This window comes from Varroa destructor, unplaced genomic scaffold (genome assembly GCF_002443255.2).
Source record: "Varroa destructor unplaced genomic scaffold, Vdes_3.0 BEIS01000005.1, whole genome shotgun sequence".
Lineage (NCBI taxonomy): Eukaryota > Metazoa > Arthropoda > Arachnida > Mesostigmata > Varroidae > Varroa > Varroa destructor.
The window spans coordinates 39,504,037-39,525,743 of record NW_019211458.1 but is presented as its reverse complement, the minus strand read 5'-3'; the positions used below and the strand labels follow the sequence as shown (position 1 = coordinate 39,525,743).

General features: G+C 41.8%; 2 protein-coding genes across 81 annotated transcripts in view; one reads left to right on the top strand and one right to left on the bottom strand.

The window, feature by feature from the left end:
• LOC111250825 (uncharacterized) overlaps positions 1–21,707 on the bottom strand; it is a 135,137-nt gene that overhangs the window by 54,019 nt on the left and 59,411 nt on the right. The gene's annotated exons all lie outside the window — the stretch shown is intronic.
• The window catches only part of LOC111250837 (uncharacterized), a 182,166-nt gene continuing 164,312 nt past the window's right edge, over positions 3,854–21,707 (top strand). For 3 of the 31 annotated variants that reach the window (XR_015328221.1, XR_015328199.1, XR_015328193.1), the window contains exon 1: positions 3,866–4,091. Coding sequence is in view for 4 of the 31 variants with exons in the window: in XM_086989952.1 (XP_086846078.1) it covers positions 4,521–4,535 (15 nt within the window). In the remaining 27 variants the exon portion in view is untranslated. Of the gene's footprint in view, positions 4,092–4,513; positions 4,536–21,707 lie in introns of all 31 variants that reach the window. The other 28 variants (XR_015328204.1, XR_015328191.1, XR_015328192.1 and 25 more) reach the window with 19 other exon arrangements.

The window sequence follows — 21,707 nt, the reverse complement described above, 5'->3', positions numbered from 1 at the left end:
ACCCTCTTAGGTGTACTTGTTCAACCTGCTCGTAGTATATGCATAATGAATATGTCAAGCCACGAATTATGTCGTGAAAAGGCAAACTAAATATAATCTGGTTCATCAGTATATCGCCAGCAGTAAAGAGATTCATTCTTTCCACTGTCTGAATTTAATGGAAGATCGCATTTAAGTTTTCAAGTTCAAGATCCTTATGGTTATCCCTTTTGCCCCAGGGAAGAGATAGCGATGCCTTGGACGTCCGGCAATTTCTCGACTCCTGGGTGGAAGCGCATAGTAAAAACAGTCTAAAAAAGAACGTGCATATAGTAAGTAGTTCCTAGTGAAGACATTCGAAGCACTGCGGAACATCCCTAGATGAGTGAGGCCTCGAAACTAAATATTTGTTTTAAAGCTGTAAGCCCTTTCGGCGATCGCAATGTTGAATTTTGAAGGTTTCGCCACGGGCCAAACCCACAACGGGACAGACAAAAAGCGTACCGCCATGCTGCGCTTATCACAGTATCCAGATCGTTGTATATGCAACCTTTAGCTGTTTGTTACTGAAGCATTTCGTGTTGCAACAAATAAGGGTAAAAGGTAGGCCACCCCACGTAACAGCATGCCGAATATTACGAACTTCTGGTAATTGACGGCGGCATTTTAAAGTTAGAAGAGCGAATCAAAGGCCCAAAATGGATATACAATCAGCTTTGAAATAAAATCATTAGAAAGTATTTTTTTGCATTGTCCTTTCCTATGCGGTAAAAATATTACGGGCTAATAAGCGCACAACGTTAAAACTATAATAACGGAAATGTGTAAGAGCCGAATCGTGTTTCTACATGTTCAAGCTGTTATATAGCATTCACCCATTCGACTTCTGAGCCCATCGGTGTTCCGTTTGGCTAAAAGATCCCTTTGGAGAATACCAAGTCTCGCTTTACATTGGAAGCTTGTAGAATTATTTTTCCATTCGGATACTACATGTATATACCAGGAGATGTATCCTTAACGGTCTCGTTGAGATTTACCACCCGCTACAAAATGAATGTACGAGGCTAGCATTTTATTTATGTTTGCTTGGTATTGGGGGGGAGGCGGCGGAGCTGACACTTTTGGGAGGTGTCAATTGAACTCCCGCTCATTTCAAATCCTGTCGGTTCCTTGGAGAAAATCAAGTGGTTTTTTTTTTTTGCAACGGGACTATTTTGCGGAACAATTCACGTATCCAATCGGGCTTGTGTTCTTTATTTTCGGACTCAACCTTCCAACTCTCATTAAATAGTAAGACTAGGTCTTTCCGACCCCGTATGGTTTGATTAGCGACATTAAAAATGTAAACTAGGCGACAATCGCACAATAGACCGGAGAGGAAGTTCTCCTAATTCCAATACAAATGTGGCAGAAACCGAAAAATAGTTTTTTTTGCATACAAGCTTTCGAAATACTCGAATGACGCCTGCTCGTTCACATGCCATCATCAGGTCTAGCCGTCGATGACACTTTTTAGGCGTTCATGACAGTATACACAAGCCTAGCTCTATCGATACTTAATATACAGAGTGAAGATCGAGTCCTACTTCAGACCATGTTTTCTACCCGTTCGGTTTAAAGGATAACTGTATAGCAGTATCGAAACTGCTCAGCTGAGACATCTTGTAATAAAAGTTGACTAGACGTTTACATGATGTAAGGTAAAAGGCTCACTGACCAACAAACGGAAATGTACAGAGTACGATAGATAATGAAAATTTTTGGGAAACTACACATCTCTTTCTGCTTTTTCTGCTACTTTTCATCACAACTCGAAACAAATAATCCGCGTTTTCGGACTAAGACAAATGCGATATCTTAGTGGTCCGTTTGGAACGCCCGAATATATATCACAACAAATTCGGTACCCTAGTGCGCACGTGCTTGGGTCGTATAAATCCGTATAAACAAAATGACATTTTATGTTTCAATAGACCATACACTTTTGTACAATACAAAGATACTTAATCATTACTGTATCACAGTGCACTGCATAAGTAACTAAATATCCGAGTAAGATATTCCATCAGGCGATAACTTTTAAACAGGACTTAAACAGCTCACGTCCGTTTAAGCTGACATCCGACTTGGCGCTTGTTGAGCACAAATAATACAACAAAACAGGCATTATTATGTACCGAAATATAAAACATTATTTATCATTTAAAAAACAAACAACTTAATTTATATAAATATAAGCAAAATTCGAATATCTCTAGATTGCTAGAAAACAGAGGGCGAGTCTGAGGTAGGAGACCTTTCAGCGAATTAACCTGGCCAAAAATACATTTTTTCTAACGACCTAATGGATGGTACTCTCATGGTTGCGGTCATAGGTTCAGGATGCACCACTACATCTACACGACGCACGCGGACGCTAGAAAAGCATTTGGAATAGCAGTGCAAATGGCTCTAGCCGCCGGGACGTGCTAGACATTACCTACGCCTCCGCCTCCATAAATATGGCCGTCTTTTCGGCTCTTGGGTTGAACATGTATATATTATAGTTCTGTTGGCCTAAGGCAAGAGGGGAACATGAAAACAAACACAGCATAACACCAGGTACCCGAAGGCCGCAGAAACACGAAAAAAAACACCCAGCAGAACCTGTTAGGCACTATAGACCTGAGGCAGCGGATGTCCCACAGCCAAGTCATCTAGCTACTATCATAGCTAAAATAGCACAAAATGGAATCTATTGCGGCCGGCTGTATGATGTTCGATGTATAGATGGCGCGAACCTGTTGTGCTCAGCCTTTATTACGACGGCGGGGTAAAAAAGTGCCTTACCCTGTCCCTGACCCGCGTTCGGAGCTAAATTTAGACACTGTAGTACTTTCGTTGGGACAATACAGCTCTGTCTGTCTGTCTGTCACATAGCTCTGGCAGATTACGGTTTATTGTTGTTCAGAGTGTGTGATGATGATGATGTCTGTGTGTTGCATTGGTTGGACGATCATCCAAGAGAGAGGCCGGGATATGAAAATAGGAGAAACTGCAATATAGCTGAGTACGTAGGCCTTTGGACGCCCACCCATCAGCGGTCTATCCTACAAGCAACTGCTGGTCTACGTACGAAGTACAGTAAAAATAGAACTAAATACCCTTCGGTTATCTTACTCTGACGTGTGAGTCATTCATATTACGGCGTAATATTGTGAATAATATTAACAGTAATTTACCTACAGAGTCGATATTGTACTAATTCATTTTTGGATATCATAGATTCAAACTGTTGTAGTATTAACTGTGACGGATCGTGACACTTTTACGACATCAGGGTTATAGCTAAGCCGTCAACCTTCTACACTGTAGAAAGACATATACCGAATAATATGTATACTATATATAATTATCCATACGCCGTAGTACACGGCAACCCTTTGCACATTCAATCAGTACATCATCACTAAATTGTACCTATTTTATTCTGTTAGTATTGATGTGCAGTGTAACCTAAACGACATGTTAGTGTCCTCCCGGTAGATATCTAGGGGAATGTGCTCTGAAAATATAATTCCAATTGCAAACTGGATAGCCTTGGTTAGATACAAAGCTAACTTGACGGCTCTGTACAATCGGAATTTAAATAGAGCAGCTTCTTTCAAATGTATATATAGTGTATCTTTTATCCCTCCTATTACGTTGTATATATATATATATATATATCAATTGATTAATTAGCTCTAAACGGAACTTTCAAACCACTGCATAAAAGCTGACCTTTAAGGCCATTGGTTCGTCTGTCCTCCTCGACAAACTTAAAGGCAACCTAGTTGGTGAGAATTAAGCGGCTAGCTTTGTTTACCTAATCAGGCACGCAGAATGTGAGCAGTAGAACGTATAGAACCGTCGAATGATCTAATTTTTACGTCTATAGCAGACGACATAAAACAAAAACAAAAGAACAGTCATCGTTGTAAGATCGCTTACGATTGATACCAACTATCATCTATGAGATGGCCGCTTGTTACTTGTCGGTAAAGCCAGCGATACAAACAAACTACTGACCCATTAGCGGTGATGCGGTACTGATCGAACAAACGATCTTGTGAACAAGGAATCAGTAATTAGTAAGTAAAACTGTTTTACATATCGTGTTCCAGTTTCTAACGGTTATAATAATTTTTCTCTAGTATTGTAGCAGCTGTTTTATACAGTTTACGACTAATATTTTGTATTTAAAACATGGAGAGTAATATTTTCCCCTATTTTTATTTAAGTAAATTACTTCTTTCCGTAGATTGTTTCCTACCTCAAATCTATTATTTATTTTTTCCTAATTGTCAACTGAATTACTACCACTAATTGAATTGCTTTGTTTTTAACCTTAACATTTCATTTGTGATTAAATAAATTCATTTAGTAGAAAATAATTTTTTTTTATAATAATAAAAAAAATATTTTTATTACTTTTTAGGAAAAATCTGATCTGGGAAAGTATTTGACATCATAAATATGATACCAATAATCAAAAAAATACTAACATTTTCAGTGAAAATATGTTGGATACGCAGGTATGTATGTAGATACGGTACACTTTTACCATGTCTCATAAATATTAGTAGATTTATTTGTACCATTTTATTTTTTTCGTTACCTAACAAAAATGTTCGTTAAATATAACTCTAATTAGATCTTAATTCACACGTACATCTATTTAAATATAATTAAATTTCAGGAATTGAAAAGATCAGATCTAGAAAAACATCGCATTTTCAATCTACTGCCAAAAAAATCACGAAACCTCAAAGAAGTAAACATGTACTATTTTTTCTCTTGCGTAATCGTGCAATCATAGGAAAGTTTCTCTATTCGAGATATATTAACCAAGTCGAGCCACGTCGCTCAGATACTCGTGCTTGCTTAAGACCTCTTATAAGAATAGATTATAACAGATTAAAATACTTTGTACTGATTCAAGGCGTATCAGGCGAACATGGCACAATAGGCGGTGCTAACAGCCCATGCTACTTGAATGCTTTATTAGTACTACATAAGTGGAAAAAAGTGACATGATATTCTGTGGCCAAGTAAGATGTACAGCGGGGTGCGGGGGGACCAAAAACTGGTATATGTATGTCTGTAAGCAACCGCAGCTCGGACGTTCGAAAATACCTGGCCATATACGACTCTAAGTTCTGGGGCGATCTACCTTCGCCGACAGTTGAGCTTGTCACGCTACCGCCCGTTCATGTGGGTTTCATTTGTTCATCTCAGGCAGGGGCATGGATGCATTCCCCAGGGCTGCTTGAACAAGACCTTGTGCTCCGTCATAGTCCGATGTGCCTCCCCAAATACTATGGCGCTATTTTTGGCCATATCTGGCCCTTTAGGTGCAATGGAAACAGGGTTAGCTGCATCAGTAATATCTAAATGCTTGTCTTTATGTCAGTTTGGTTCCATCGTTGTTGCTTGCGAGTTGCGATGGCGTGTTATATAAAGAGCCTTTCAGTGTCCCCTCTTTATCTCCGAGTAGACCTGCCGCGATGCTGTCATGCAAGGTTCATCTGAACAACAGCGTTTGGACCTATGGAGTTTTGCCTAAAAGATCCTACCCACAAATAAGTGGGTGCAGAAAATGTCCGGCGTTAACGAAAGCGACGAATGAGTTCGTGCAGTAATTTTTGAACAATGTGGTACAAGTATACTGCCACCAGTGGTTCCATAAAGATGATCGCGGTCGACGATGTCGCCTAGCCAGATATTGTCGCCATTTACGCTTTCTAAGCCACGCGCACGCACACACTTACAAGCGTAATATTTTTGTCATGAAAAACGCTGACCTTCCAAATCATTCTGGTGTAAATTGCGGAAAAGTTTACGGAGGACTACAATCATAGCGATTAGCCATGCGCGCTCACTTCTTACAAAAGAACGTCAGGTGGCAGCCAGAGTTGGACCTTTTCTGCGTGCTTGCAAACAGAAATATTATGGGGTGAAGAAGAAGAACTCAGAATATGGCGATTATGCTTTATTAGTGTTGATCTTCATCTATTCAGCTTCAAATTGGCCGTATGCTCCAGCGCAACGACAGCTGGCTGTGTGCGCGTCTTGGTAACGGCCTTGCATCTGAGTTCCCTGAGGTTTGACACAAGTAATAGTGTTCACCCTCGATATCTTAATCCCGATGATGGCTTTTGGCCAGTGAGCTTGGAAAGGAAATTCTATTTGATCCAGGAACAAAGCAGAAGAGGCCAACAAGTTGGGAAAACTTGCTTGTATGGGTATATTTCTTCGAAGACGACCGGCCTGCTGGTAGTGGAAATACGATTTGTATGAACTGCAAAGGCAGACATAAAGAGACACACAGAGAGGGGATTCGGTAATTTGAAGTGTGCATTGATTTACGTTGCCCTTCTGAGCCTGTTGTTCGACCAAGCAAAGAAAGAAGAACGCAGACTCAATCATGGTACGATAAAGCGATGACCAAGATTCAGCTAAAGCTTCACACTATCGGTAGTTTTTTAACTTACCCTCCCTTCTTTTTGCTGCTGTTGCTGCTACTGCTGTTGCTTGTACAACGTCAACTCAGCTGATAACAACATATCCAACATTTGACGGTCACCCTTGTCAAATAGCAGAAAAGACTAGTAGCGGCATCAATAGTTGAACGGAAACTAGCTTAGAACGCTCTGCAGTCAGTCAATGTACGCCTGTTAGCTACACATAATCTCTACCCAGCCAACTTAGCTCGAGGTATCTTCGTAATAGTGCAGTGGTAACGTGGTTGCCTAACCTGAAAGCATGTTTTCGACCAGATTTAAATTCGGACGTAGATACAATAGGTGTCGTGCTAAAAGCAAACCACACGAAGCAATGCTGAACGGCTCAAGTGGCGTATTTAAAACTCAGAACACCTAACCTAACCTAAAGTGGTCGATGACGTCCATTGCAGCACAGATGCAGTAAAAAAAACAAGGGAAATGTGCTTCGCTAAGTTGCCCTGCGTAGGCACTGACATTTAAAATAAAGGACCTCCAGCCGGTCACGAGAAATGCGGGTTAGAGTCTCGAGGTTTAAAAAACTTAAATTTATGCTCTTGGTTCTAAGACGAGATAGTTAGTTGGGTTACACAGGTTTTACTGCTACGATAATAATGAACGGTCACTTCATATCTAGGCAGAATCTTCCATCACAAGCGTTATTTTTGCTCTTTTTCTTCTTGTAAGCCATTTCGTCTGCGATTTACTCTCTGCTTTAACTAGAGAATCAGCAAATTTCAGGACAACGCCGGATTATCTACGTAGTGGTTATTCAAGAGAACAACCACCTGGAGCGCAGCTGTGCGTGCTTGCTGATATTAGAGACAGATCAGATGGAGAAAAGTCGAACCTTTCAGCATTTCCCGTTTCTTCTTTCGGTTAGGCGGAACTGAAGTTGGGGTAATGGGGCGCTGTTGCTACTGTTGCTAGCCCAGTTATTGCCTTTGCCTAGATATATTGGCGCATATGGTACACGCTCTTGATGTTCTATTTATATCCGACGGATTTAAATTCTAAAGGGGCTTCTTATTAGTCTACGTATAAAAACAACTTGGGCTCTGCTTAGTCACTGAAACGTTCGCCATTTACCGTTCTTTATTGGAGTGCCGCGATGACTCTGAAGGTTAAATTTTCGGCTCCGAAATCGAAAGCCTGTAATTGAAGTTCCGCGCCACTAAAGATAAACTAGCTGAGTTGTGAGCTCACAGACCCAATATTAATCAATTGGGTATATTTAAGTAAAGTACGCTTTGTTAAATGTATTATAAAATCAAACTGAGCTATCCTAGTTTCTGTTATGGATGAACGGTCTCTTAACGTTCGGCATATAAAATGCACTCTCTGTCTGTTGGAAATAATATCGTTTCGATAAATTGATCTATAATATTTTCCTCTTTAACCTACCTCATCCAGCCGCCTTTTACGTAACACTATCATTCTATATAAACTTGACGTATATTCCCATCTGATGTTCACGCGCCACGCTTAAATACTTTTTGCATTTGAAATTTGTAGAGAAACACCTATGTGATGTTAGCTGCACTCAACCCATACGACAGTTGAACCCGATCAATGAAATATTGTTTTTTTATAATAACACTGGTTATGAGAGTTTACCACCATTATCATTGAAAGATGCGAAATCCAATCAACACCGCGAAAGGCGGAATTCTCCAACTGGGATAGATAACAAACGAAATTCTGCTTTACTCGTGAGGATACGGCGAAATTTATGACTAAAACAGATGATGTCTCACCAACTTAGCCGACCCGAAAGTCCATTAACGTGGGGTACATGCTACCCCAAGTGACTTGAACGTAACCTCAGGCCACCTAGCCCGCGCTTTTCTGAGGTCAACACAGGTTTGTATTAGTACTGATTATAAATAGCTACCGTATCTTGTTTCACAGCCATCATTATTTAGCCCTTCCTAAAGTGTATACACGTGGATGCGCATTATTATCTAAGCCACTCGCCATACTGTAAACCTATGAATGTGCCTATTTGTGCGCTGATGCAAAAGATTCTGCATAATAGTAGACCTGATCAGGCCTATGATGATGAGCTTTGATAATATTACCATTGGACGTGTATAAGCCATTCAACACGGCGACCATTAATTATGAACTCCGCGAAACGGACATTTATCCCGTCCGACATCCTGCTAAAAACTGTTTTCATGCTTCGATACTAATGGTGGTGGGTCTGAATTCTGCAACAGCAGTGGGATCTCGAAAACCGAGCTGAATTTGCTTTCAAAGGCCTGCTGTCGCGGTAGACGCGCCGATTTTACGCCAAAAATTATGGTTTAATTTCGAGCCAGCTGATCAATGATTAGGTCAGTTGTTACCTGACAGGAGAGTGTGCCTGGCAGACATACGCAACCTAACGCCTGTACCGTATATAGAAGTGTATTTACTGACACGTGATGGATTTAATTTCTGTGTTGTCCATAGGACTTTTAGTTTATTCAACCCACTTCTACAAGTATATTATTCGCGTACATCTATTTTAGGCTGCATCAAGGCGAAGTAACCGAAAAACAGAGAGCATCAGTTTGTATTTCTACCCTATACTCTGCCTGACCAGAGCTTAACGATGAGTCTTCACTTTCATCCACGCTTGCTTCGTTTTTTTATCATCAATGTTCCCAACGATATGAGCTACGTATTCATCAATGTGTTAATATTAGTATGAAGTAATATATTGGAGCTCATATTAATCAATATAGAACCGTTCGAAACATGTAGATAGCACACTCGCATCTAGCGAAACCCCCACAATGGCACCAGCGTTCCTTTTGTAACAACGAACATTGTTATTCCATTCATAACACCATATCAAACTCTAATGAGTCTTAGACATTTGGCCTATTTACGCTTAGTTCACAAACATAGCTTTGCCGAAACGAATTACTAACGGCCTTCCATACCTGATGAAATGATATCTTACACATGTTTCTTTGTCGCTCATAGTCTATTACAAGGTGCCGCATCTTCCTCATACAGGACTGGAGGTCGATTAAGCCCTGGTATAGTATACTGACCTAGAAGCTAGTACGTGCGAACGACGATTACGCAGTAAGTTCAGCTGGAGATAGGGACCACTAAACAAGCGGCCAGAAAATTCACGACTCCTATGGAGCGTTATTCATACTCGACTAAGCCGTCCTGTACCGCGAGCAGCGACCTCGGTGCTCCTCTATATGTAACCATATCACACAATGACAATGCTGGCTGTTTTTATGAACGAACGGCCAATTTCCGGGAACAGAGCTAAGGCCAGACTTTCCTAGCTTCTTGCTGCAATTCGTAGCCAACGGTGACTATTGGCTTCTTGGCGGTATCCTGTCAATGCCCTTAAAATGACAGCCCTGTCATCTATAATCCAAGCCTACATCCAACCAGTTACTCCTTGTGCCAGGTTTGAATTTGAGCAACGCATTATATGTTTTAAGGGCACATAACACGATGTCTGTTATAACGGCGTACATGTACAAGGTGACCATTGCATGCACAAGGTATTGATTTAAAGTCGCAATCGTGAAGTGTTCGCTTAAGTCGGATAAGGCCCATACTAAAGAAAGCACAGAATTCCAATACATAAGCTGCCAAATAGTTCCGTCGACTGCATAGCATAGGCTGTATCATTCTAGCGGTCGTATGGGGCAAGAAATACATTTAATTTTCCGTACTCATAGCCTGAGGGTGCTATGGGATATACAAAGTTCAGTTCCTCTACCGCATTACCGTCACTTGGCCAGTTGGTGAAACATATGCAACTCAATGAGATTATGGGATGCTGTGTAGTTTGTTTTAGTGTATTATTGAGACGTGGCGATCGTATGCGGTGGATGCTCGTCCACGAGGAGGTTTCTTCCGGAACCATTTCCGTTATATCAACCGACGTCTGGTGCCACTGAGCCCGAGTCTGAGCGCAAGGTCACCATCTACTAACTTAACGGTGTCTTTTTGCACTGCATGCTTTTCGGCCGACTTCTTTATACCAACAGCAGATCACAACAAGCGGCGGTAGTAGCTAACTGTGTATTATCCCGTACTCGCTAGAGATTGCTTTTTGCGGAGGAGACGCTCACTGTCCTGAAGAGTCCTTGTTGAATCCATCTCAGTACAGTTTTTCTCATTGTTCGTTCCTTCGAAGATGCTGCACTCGTACGCGTTCTCTTCTCAACGCCAAGCGTGATCGGATCCTTTGCGTCACGTACGTCACTTTCTGTACGAATCGTTACGGGCAGATGCTGAATACAATGCATTATATTAGAGAGAGAAGAAGAAGAAGATTCGACACTATGGATAGCAGATAGCAGCGAAGATAATGAGAAGAACGTACGATTCAGTAGAAGGCAAATAGTAGTGAGTCCTAGCGAACAGGGCGTCCTACCTGGATTGTTGACGGACGCCGTGTAATGCGGACCGAAAAGGGCGAGCCGCCCGTGGAAATACCAAGGACTGCGGATTGGTGAAAGTAGCAGCATTTGTATTGCGTTGTTACGGAAACAGAAGATGCCCAAAGGCAAGTGGTATGTTGGTAAGTGGATGCCACGAAGACAACGAGGCGAAAGGCAGGCAGGATCAGCCTATCGGGAGTAAGTATACTAAGGGTAAGGACTATAAAGGGCGCACTGTTCGAACAAAGTCAGCAGCAATAATAATAACAACGACGCTAGCGACATGAACAATAGGTACTGGCGATTGTTCATGCCGCAGGCTAAGTACTCAGAACAGTACATGTAGTAATAATAGTCCAATTCAAGTCAACATTCGCAGCAATCTGCTCATAGCACTCTTACATCTTGACGCTATCAAATAGATACTATTGGTAGGCAAAAAAGTGTAGATGAAAAAAGTTCATGGCAAAATGAAAACGTAGGCGCTATTTGCCAGTAAGTTCCGTCTGAGTGTTTTCACTCTTTGGCGAGAGACGCTTTTGACCGCTACGAAGTTGTGTGACTCGATGTAGTGTGGGCGGAAGAAAGGGAATTTGGGCTTGATGGAAAGGCGGATTCGAACGCCTAGTTGATTTACCCTAAAGTCTTTTTGCAGTCTGATAAAAGAAGCAATGAGGAAAACCAATAGACAGACGGTAGCCTCTTAACAGGCTAACCAATTGCATTTTGTCCGCTACTACCCAGGCCTAGTTCTGGCCCGTTGGGCAGGCCAAATGCGGCTAAGCAGTCTGGGCTTCCAACTATGTCCTCGTCCGTTGGACAGGCAACGTAATCACGGTCATTCCACGGTTCGCGTGTGCTATTCATGCGACTCCTTGTGTCCACACAAAAGAACAACATCAACTAGAAAAACAATGCGCTAGAAGGCGTCGTCTTCGAATATGACAGGCTATCTTGGCTTGGTCCACCTTCGGTAATTTCATGACTGGCCCGAAGCTTGCCTATGTGTTTTTCCTGCTTTTAAACCTGATGGGTTTGCCTAGTTTCGCTCTAGCCTAAGCCAACGTTACACACCGTTGGTACTGCAGTGTTATACTAGTCGTGCCACCTTGTCGACAACCACTTCCGGTACCCTTACAATAGAAGGCCTTCTTGCCTTCCATTGGAGACCTGTTTCTCTCTCCACTATGCGCTGTGGTGTACAGGAGTTGTGTATAAGCCACTCGTGGGTAGCTGAAGTCTTGTCAACAGTGGGAACCGTAATGCGATTGACAGTTACTGGCCAAACCGTCTTGGTGGCCATAGCCTTCTCGCGGTACATAATCATCTTCTGGAGTATTCGTCTTTGGGAACCCCAATGTTGTTGATGACAACAGCACCTATCAGTTTTTGAATGGACCAAGAAGGACTTTTTAAGAAACTGTCATTATTCTAACATTAAAAAAGTGCCTCATATAATGGGCCTCGGTTAATAATCAAATGTATTTAAATTCAACTTGTCATGACGCTTTGCGAAAATTAAAAAAACTACTAAATATATATTACGAAGAAATTGGGCATTTGATCTGAGAAAAAAAAACTTTTATTATTATTACAAGCTTTCATTGCACAGCAAGCCTGTAAGCTCTATATTCTATCAAATCTTAAAAGTGAAGCTGAAGAAACAGCCGAATCAACTGCGTAATTGACGTTATAACGGGCCGTAAGCGAAAGACTGTACTGCGTTACTTCCCAATACATTCGAATTTCATTCATTAGACGTCGTAGAAAGACCTGTTTAAGGATACCTCAAGGCGCTTAAGGCTTAAATGAAGAAGTGTTCTTAACTTACGAGAAAGCTCGTCCTTGTAATAAACTACAATACGTTCCACTATGTTTTGTTAAAACGAAAACCTTTAATTGATGCGACATATCGCTTTTATTCTATTCATATAGCTGTCTATTCATCTTCAGATTTGCAAATGTAATAATGAAAAATATAGCATTCGCAACGCCCTAGATTTGATTCCAGGAATGACCGCGAAACGAGCCGTAAACCCGCAAACTGGGTTTACAGCCTTGTATAAGTGGTATATCGCAGCTTATTTGGTCCAAAGAGACAAGGGAATTCCAAACCAGACATAACTTCGATAAACTTTACCGGCTGAGCACGATGAACGCTGGCTATAAAGTTGCACCCTCACTTAACTCAGCCGTTTTTAACAAATTATCAAATCATAATCCTTGATGAACGTATATCTATTGCTTACGTATACTAAGATCTATGAAATAGCTAACGGAAAGAAAAAACACTCACCAGATAGAGAATTCCCGTGAATAAGGTTTCAATTCTAACAACATAAATTGTTTCACTGAAGTTTAGTACTCATGCGCCTTCAAATGCCGTTCACTTGCGCCACTAGTTAGTTGGTGTTGAAAGCAATACGCTACCTTAATATTAACGATGAAATGAATGAAATGTCCATTCGAAACTGTATAATTGACCAGCAGGACGCAGGATAATCAAGAGAAATGACCAGAAAGTGCGGCGCATAGAGCGAACAATCAATACTGCGTACACTTTGTCTTATATTCCCCTCTTTTGCCTAGAAAATATGTAACCATTACCGCTATTACTCCTTGCGTCTGGAAGTTGGCTAGCTGGCTTGACATATAGTGAAGTACAGGTTAGTAGGAGTAGCAAAAAAGGCTACTTTTTCAAAGCATCGTTTCGAGACGAAGAAAATTCGTTTGTAAGCCAATTTAGGGTTCCCTGATAGGTATCTGCTGCCCGTTAATGGCCAAGGTGCAGCGGTCACCTTCAAGTATCAATGGGCTCGAGTGCTCAACTACAAAGCTAATCCTACGCGATTTAGCGGTTGTTGGAGAGCTAGGCTTAGCGAATTTGACAGGAAATGCATATAGATATATATATATATATATATATCTGTAACTGCTTTGTTGAAGAGGTGAAAGCGATCAGTCGATCTAATCTGACATTCGTATTTAGCTCTGATTACCTAGAAGCTTCAGCATTCAAACGATCAGTGTACTGATCAAGTAAGCCGGGTTTTCATGTACACACTGAATAACAAAGGCCCAAGAATCACTCACTATACACAGACCGGGTCTAAAAAAACACATTGGCCGTGTTTAGCTTTTCATTACAGATTCATGTGCTGTCATGTTAGATTTATATCAATAGAGGAAAGATAAGAGACGTTGTTGTCACCACGACGTGAAATTAGATCACTTAAACGCTAAACGTTTCCAAGCTTTATTTCCAGCTATATTAGTTAATTCCGTTGCTATGCAAAAATAATTCTTTGTGCTAAACCTATATATTTGGCCAGTGTTCGCCTCAGCACTTACATATATGGGTCATTTATATTGTACTAGAAAAAGAGTTCTATAGGGTCAATTAGAAAACTTGTCGGTACCCATTATCCAATCAATGTTGCATTTGTCGTTATAGAAATATAAAGTAAGTGACTATATTTCCTTCGTAAAACTCTTACATCGATCCTTATCCGCTGGTAGAATCTATGCTACAGCTACTGTGCATTTTGCTCGTGTTGTGCTGCTAAGGAAAGCGTCTAATATATATATATATATATAAACGTCTCTGCCGTATTAACATATCGTGTTCAAAGAGTCATCTTTTTATATGGTATGCAGAGGCAATTGACCCTTCTAGCGTTGTAAAGAAACTTGAAAATTTCAGCGCTTGCGAATAAATACTTACATCCATATGGCTGGCAGGAACGATAACATTTTTCCTTTACTCATGTACAGTGGAAGATATTCTTCGTACTTCACGCCTCATATGCAAATTCTAAGTCGTATACAGTCACCACGAGCGAAAACGTGGTCTACTGACGTTTTATTACGGCCAAAACTCACGTTCAATATTTGGTTGATCAGTAAGGTCAGGTTGAGAGAAAACTAATACCGATCTTAGGAAACGTTTGACATCGTGCTCTGCATAAGGAAAACGAATTCGAGGTCGGAATGCCATCTTCATTGCGGGTATGTGCGCTTCCTATTGTTTCTTTTACATCCATGCTTTGCACACTTTATCTTTCCGACGAACGTTTCGAGTATAGATTACCTAAAACCTAATGCTTTCAAGGCTTGTTATCAAACAAACTTCCTAAAAAGGAAGCTGCTTACATCGAAATAACTTAATCATTAGAAAATAAGTTGCCTACCTAAGCTAATCAAGTTGAAAGAACTCTTTTACTGCGTACCCTTCACAAAATAGCACTCCATCGAATATCTAAATGTTCAAACATAGCCTGTTTTTCAGAACTATAATCCTATCGACGCCCTTTTTGTATATAAGCCTCAACTTGGATAGAACCAGCCTACAGGGCTCTGGATCTACGACTACACGTACTGTCGAGAAAGACAAATATCTATATAGATCTGACGTATTCATATCGATCCTTGTCTATGGAACCTATTTTGCATAGGTCTTGTGAAAACCAGAAAGAATAATCATCGGCACACGTCGCGCGGAGTTCCAGCTGAAGATATAGAAGTGGTCGCAGTTGCATTGAAGAAAACATAAATATCGTTACATAATATATGAGTACACAACGGTACGACGCGAGCTAAGTAAAAAAAGTTGTTTTGTGAAGTCTGGCTAACCTTTCCTTTTTGTGACCTTAATCACGACGAGTGGATATTAATCCTTTTAAACACTGTCACCGCCCCAGGATTAAATTAGTGTTGAAGGAGCTATTGGTATACGATGGCTAGCTACGGAAAGATGACTCGTAAATTTAATTGCAGTATAGGTGTCGGAAAGCCATCGTAGTCCCGTCCTGTACTCGCTAAGCGAAGTATTATACCATCAGCGACAGTTTATTAACTTACAAAATAACTGATTTTGCATGATTCACGGGAGCCCACTGCGCTGATAACACTTTTTGTCTCTAAATTTCAACGGTGAAACAACTTAGCCTACAGCAAAGTTTGTTTCCATACGTAATTCTTGTCCAATCTAAACGGTCTTAAATTATCTAATGTCCGTATGTTATATATTGCTCAGAAAACAATCCGAGGCTAGGCAATTCTAGGCTTTGTAAAGCCCAATTACCTTCCACCTTGCCACTGTAAACATGGTTGTTTATATCGTTAACAATTATAGTCGAGGCTGCGCTTACGAAGTCGAACCGGTTAGCTCGACTTAATAGGGGGGCTATCTAGGTTAGCGAGAGCTCACCTTCATTCTACAGACAATATAGCCTGCGCACACAATTAGCTTGAACCAATTCGATTACCAATATGTTCTCCAGTGCAGTCAATCGAAAATATTGGTCATCGTACTTAAATAGTTATTAGTTATCACGACGCCCCTGCTAGCTAAGGAATACCGCTGGCATTGCTACTTGAGCTGAATCGTGGTGCCAACATTCCGCAAAATGTTTATAGCCCAAAGACTGAACGATATCGAAGACCATCTTTTCTGCAAAGCGACGACCACTTGCTCTTTATTATCTTTCCTTTTTACGATATAGTGATACGCTCAAGTATCGTGGGAAAGTATAGCCCTTAAGTGCTGCGGCACAGACGTCCGCCTCGACGTTGGGTTGGACGGCAAACCACGACCCTTCGGCCTGCTTGGGGCAGTGTCACAGTCGAAGAGCCTTCGGTGCTTTGTGCTTGTGTCGCCTCTCCTTTGACACCAGCCCAGCCCAATCCAACTGGTATGGCAACAAAGCTTGTCGCACGGCGTTGCTGGAGAAATGCACGAGCAGCCGTTCAACCCTCTTGAAAAAGTAAGAGATATCACGTACACAGAAGTTGTGGATAGGCTGAACATAAATTTGGGTCGAACTCTGCAGTTACGACGATATTATCGGTAGAGCGCAACTGTCAGCTATGCAGACAATACCATACTAAGCGACAGGCAGTGAGTGCCACTTTCCTTTGCTAGAGAGTTTCGCCAAGGGCATTTTTAGCTTCTCATGGCGAAAACTGAAAAGCCGGAGGTTTGTAAACGCGAAGAGTCCGGATAACATTGGTCGGATCGACCAAACTGAAACGTAGACTGAAAACGCCATCTAAAGGTTTGACGAAAGCTTTTAAAATGTCAGGAAAGCTTGCGGCTTTCTTCGCAACATGACATGCCCATTAGCAGCAGAAGACCAAGAACAGAAGGGGCACGAAAAAAGGGGCCGAAGAAGCGCGACTGAGGAGTAGACTGGGAAAAATAACAGCAAGGAAGGGAGAGAGAGAGAGGCTGGGCTTATTCATGTTCTGCCCTACATGGACTAAAAAAGAACCCCGTGTCCGCATTTCCAATAGTCGCTCTTCCGTTCGTTTTTTGAACTGTCAGCCGCATAGTACTGATATAGTCAATAAACGAAACCTCCATTTTAGTGGCTTATCAACAAAACTACTGGCCGTTTAGAACTCTCACTCTCCTCCAGCCTCTCTCTTGAATTCATTAGAGCAACTCCCTCTTTGAAAGACGTACTAGGGTGGCAATATATAAAAAAAAATAGAAAAGTTTAGACCGTCCACTGGTGACGAATACTTTATAACTAGAGAAAGAAAACGGTCGCCGAACAAAGAACGCCGATATTTTTGCAACGTATTGGCAACGTTAAGCAAGACGTCGTATCTTTTTAAACCTGTAATTCGCTATTTATATTCAGCAAACTACTGCGGCCTATTTACCGTCAGCTTTCAGAGTCGAAAGTTTTAATCGGGTGTCTGATTGTTCCGGCGATTCCAGCACAGTTAGGCATATTCGTATGATGATTAAGCTCTATTCTTGCCGAACTATTGATATCCATCTGCATCTATAATGTATCTTTCTAAGTGTGTGTTCCATATGGAAGCTAAGCGTGACACGATATGGCTGGCATATAGATGGCACGCGACGGCGTGTTGCAACAGTCCTTATCCATCGTAAGCGCCTATGGTCTTCGTTTGCATCTAACCCTTGTGAACTGCCCGCGGCCCCTTCTTTTTTGCCTGTTACCGACTGTATCCAGCGGCAGCCGGACTCGCGATCGTGTTTAACTATTTTCCACATCTAAATGACATGGGCAACAAACAATATCATGCGACAAAGTATACTTACCAGGAGCACTCGTATCGTGGCTGATGGCTAAATGTCTGACCGAAACACGTTTGCTTAAATAGAATGAGACAGTGAGGAACAAAAATATATGCTAGGATAGCCTTACTCATGATACTGCGAGCGCTAGCAATCACCATACGCCAAACAACGTCAAGTTCGCGAATTTTACTTTGATCGGTTTTTGGAGAACGTCAGTTAGGTTTTACTTTGTTGCCTGCACGTTTACATGACTCGGTGGCAAAATTTCGTATAGATATATACTAGCAGAGACAGCTCTGACAGGCTTATCATTGTAGCACGATACATATGCCCGCTTGTATAAATACATTCCCCTTCTGTTGTGGCATTCGATCAGTAACTTCGTTACATTTATTTCAAGGCCAGAGGACCTAGTCACGCCTGAGCTCACATCAGCCTCAACCATTGAATCAAGCAAACCTGCCACATGGCGCATTCATTCTGGCATTCAAGCTGGCAGCTGCAGTTCATCGAAGTGCTGTGAGCGCGGAATGCATCGGCGATGAATATATGATCACACGCATCATTGCCCCATTCCCCCAAACCGCCTCTCATGGGCTTCTGCTGCTCTCCTCTCCGTAGACAGGGGTAACCTTTACCGGCCGCCTACACACCACCACCGTACGTTTGTTTGCACCAATTGAGACACGGCGTCTGTAGCGAGCGATTTGCAATTTTTTCCTGCAAGATTGTGCTCTGAAACGGGCGCGACAGTGCACTGTAACAGATAAAAAGCTGCAACGATCTTTTCCTGCGTTTTCAGGCCTGTCCTTAAACGTACAGTCGAAGAAGCTACTGTTTTATGGTGTTGACCTAATATTCCTGAATAACTAAAGTGGTAAAATCAAAGTTGTGAAAAGTTTGCCAGCTCCAACAGGCAGCACTTGAAATAGACACAAAATAAAGTGTGTTATATATGAACAACCAGCTTGCAGGTGGTCGTCGTAGGGTCAGTTTCCCAACTTTGTGATCTAGAAGCCCTTTGAATATCTACATGATGGCATCACGGTTATATTAAATGGGCGCTAGGTCAGTGAGCGGCTTGATAGTACCAGCTAAATTATTCCAAGTAGACCATCAACATGTAGGTTGAAGTAGGGCTAACTCGCTTGAAACGAAAAATAGAGCGAAACCTTTTAGTTACATCATTTAATGATTGCGCTTTATGCTAAATACATGGACCGCCATCTGTACAAGTATCTAATATTCGCCTACGGCAACGGGCCATGTGTTTGAACCACTGACATTAGGGACCTTTTTTTAATGCTCCCCAGTCAAATAAATGGAACTTCAACTATAATCGCAGTCCTAACAAGCAAAACGTATTGCATATGTCCCATTTCAGCTTCACTGAGCCATGTGGGCATGAAGCGTTTTTCAGTTCCTTGCCGAACATCGGTGAGAAATTGAGGTTACCGGAAGCAGTATAGCTAATTCGACGAACCGCAAGTTGTCGGCTGTGAACCATCAGTGAGCACTTTTAAACTTTTTTAAAATTTATCATCCTCAAAAATTAGCCAAAACGATGCGGTACAAGAACAGCGTCGCCAATGCTATATTTTCGATCCTTCTGGCTTCTGCGTTCGGTCATCTCGTCTGATTTAGGGAAGCCAACATTTGGATCGACCGGTTTGAGCTAGACGGACCAACCACCTAAAACCCCACTAAGAGTAGTTCCTCCCATTTTCTACAGACTTATTACCAAAAGCGGTCGAAGTGGCCACAAATGAAAAGGTAATCATGCACTTGACTTTCTAATTGAAGTAACGGCCGAAAAGAGAACGATATCGATTTTTGGATCATTAATCTGGTTATCTCTAAAAAACGTGTATATATACTGCGTTTTTTCCAGATCGAAAAAGGCTTTTAACAAACAAAATTTATTTGCTGTATGCACTGGTCAAATGCAGGAGTAAACATCGATAATATATTTAGAAATAAAATGATCAGATTTGACCTAACAATATGTGTACTCTCAGAAACATGTTTGTCAAATGACTTGTATTGTACAACTAAAAATCGTGTTTTTAATGAAAAAAACATTATTTACTATTTCATTTTCCTAAACGTTAAGCGCTACCAAAGTGTAATCGCGTATCCAACAAATTTTCCATCCGTTCCTTTAGGCTTGTTCATAATAAGCAACTACCGTATTCGCAGCTCCATCTAGTATATCGATGAAGATGCTAACAATAATTTTAGGATTGACTTAGTTAGACCCTAATGATCTATTTGGAGGTTTCAGGGTCGTAGTCCAGACTTCTCGAAAGAGCCCCACTTGTCTTTTCCTGCGCACAGTCTTCTAACGATACATCGACCAATCCAGCCTGCCGAAATACTCGTTCAACAGATGAGGCCCTTAAGGGCAATGAAAGAGCCGCACGAGGAGCTATCGTGTATATATAGGCAGCCCTGCAGGAAATCGGTTAGGCATAATCGGATTGGTGACCAAGGGGGCCCATGATTCTCATAGATCCTGTTAGGCGATCCTGTTATCGATGCTTTTAGCGTCTGGGTATCGTAAACTAACCCGCCAAGGACGCCCTTGGTAACGCTGTATGACACTGCTCTGTAGCTGCTGTGGCTATCTGTCATTTACAAAGAGCCCATCATATGCGCTCGTCTCATCTACCTTCGAAGGACGCCTTCTGATGAGATAGGCTCACCAGCCTTGTGGATACTTGGGTATCACTTTGGTACCTCGTTTGCCACAGATTCGGACTAGCGACGTGTAGCCAGTATTGCGTTTGTTCGCGCGACTATCAGGCCTGTGGGAAACGTAAGTACTATGAACGCTTCCCCAATTGCGGTAAATAGCACCGTTGGAGAGCCGATCTAAGTAGCAGTAAGCATCTGTGGTGATTAAGACGAAATAATGTGGTCAAGCGGTTCTTGTCTGAACGGCCAAACTAACTTATAGGCAGAATAGCTGAGAAACGTCCAGCCTTGTATTGTAGCGTAAAGACCAGTAATAATGCTCTGCTGTTTTAAGGAACGAGCAGAAGGTAGCAGATTTCTCCTCATCGCTAACAAAGACTGCCGTAATACCAGTTTCGCAATTTCAACAGATACTACTAGTAAGACTGTATGGCCATGTAGTCCTTCATTAAATCCTTTCTCCCTCCCACTCTCTGTCTGATACTCTCACGGGGCAGAGAGTTGACTTCTTATTTGTATTATACTTTCGATTGGCCGCGAGCCTTACGTTACTTTGAAGACCAAGCGGAATCTTCATCAGCGACAATACTTACATCTGCAGTGTTGAACGAACTGCCATTCTTTCGTTTAGTTCAGCCACTGTTGTTCACGTGAACTTGACTATGGCAGACGAAATTATTGTCCAGACGAGGGGAGCTGAATCTCAACTGTACCTATATCCACACTTGAATGGAAATCTATACATATACCTTCCGCTGGCTTGTTAAGTTGGCCCACCATTATTCCAGTTACGACGGTCACTACGGCCCCGGTGAGAAGAGCCGGTCGGCCTGAAGAAAGCAGCCAAAACAACCGTTGCTTTCAGAGCAATTGAGTTCCCTTCCATCTGCTTGCTTGTCAGACCCTTCCTTCTCAGCAGTCAATTTGAGACAGAATTAACGTCTGAACAGGGCCCACGGCGCGAAAGATTGATCAGTCGAATTAGCTACCCAGACAAAGCAAACAGTAAAGTCACTTATCTAGCCAGTCGCAACCAAAACT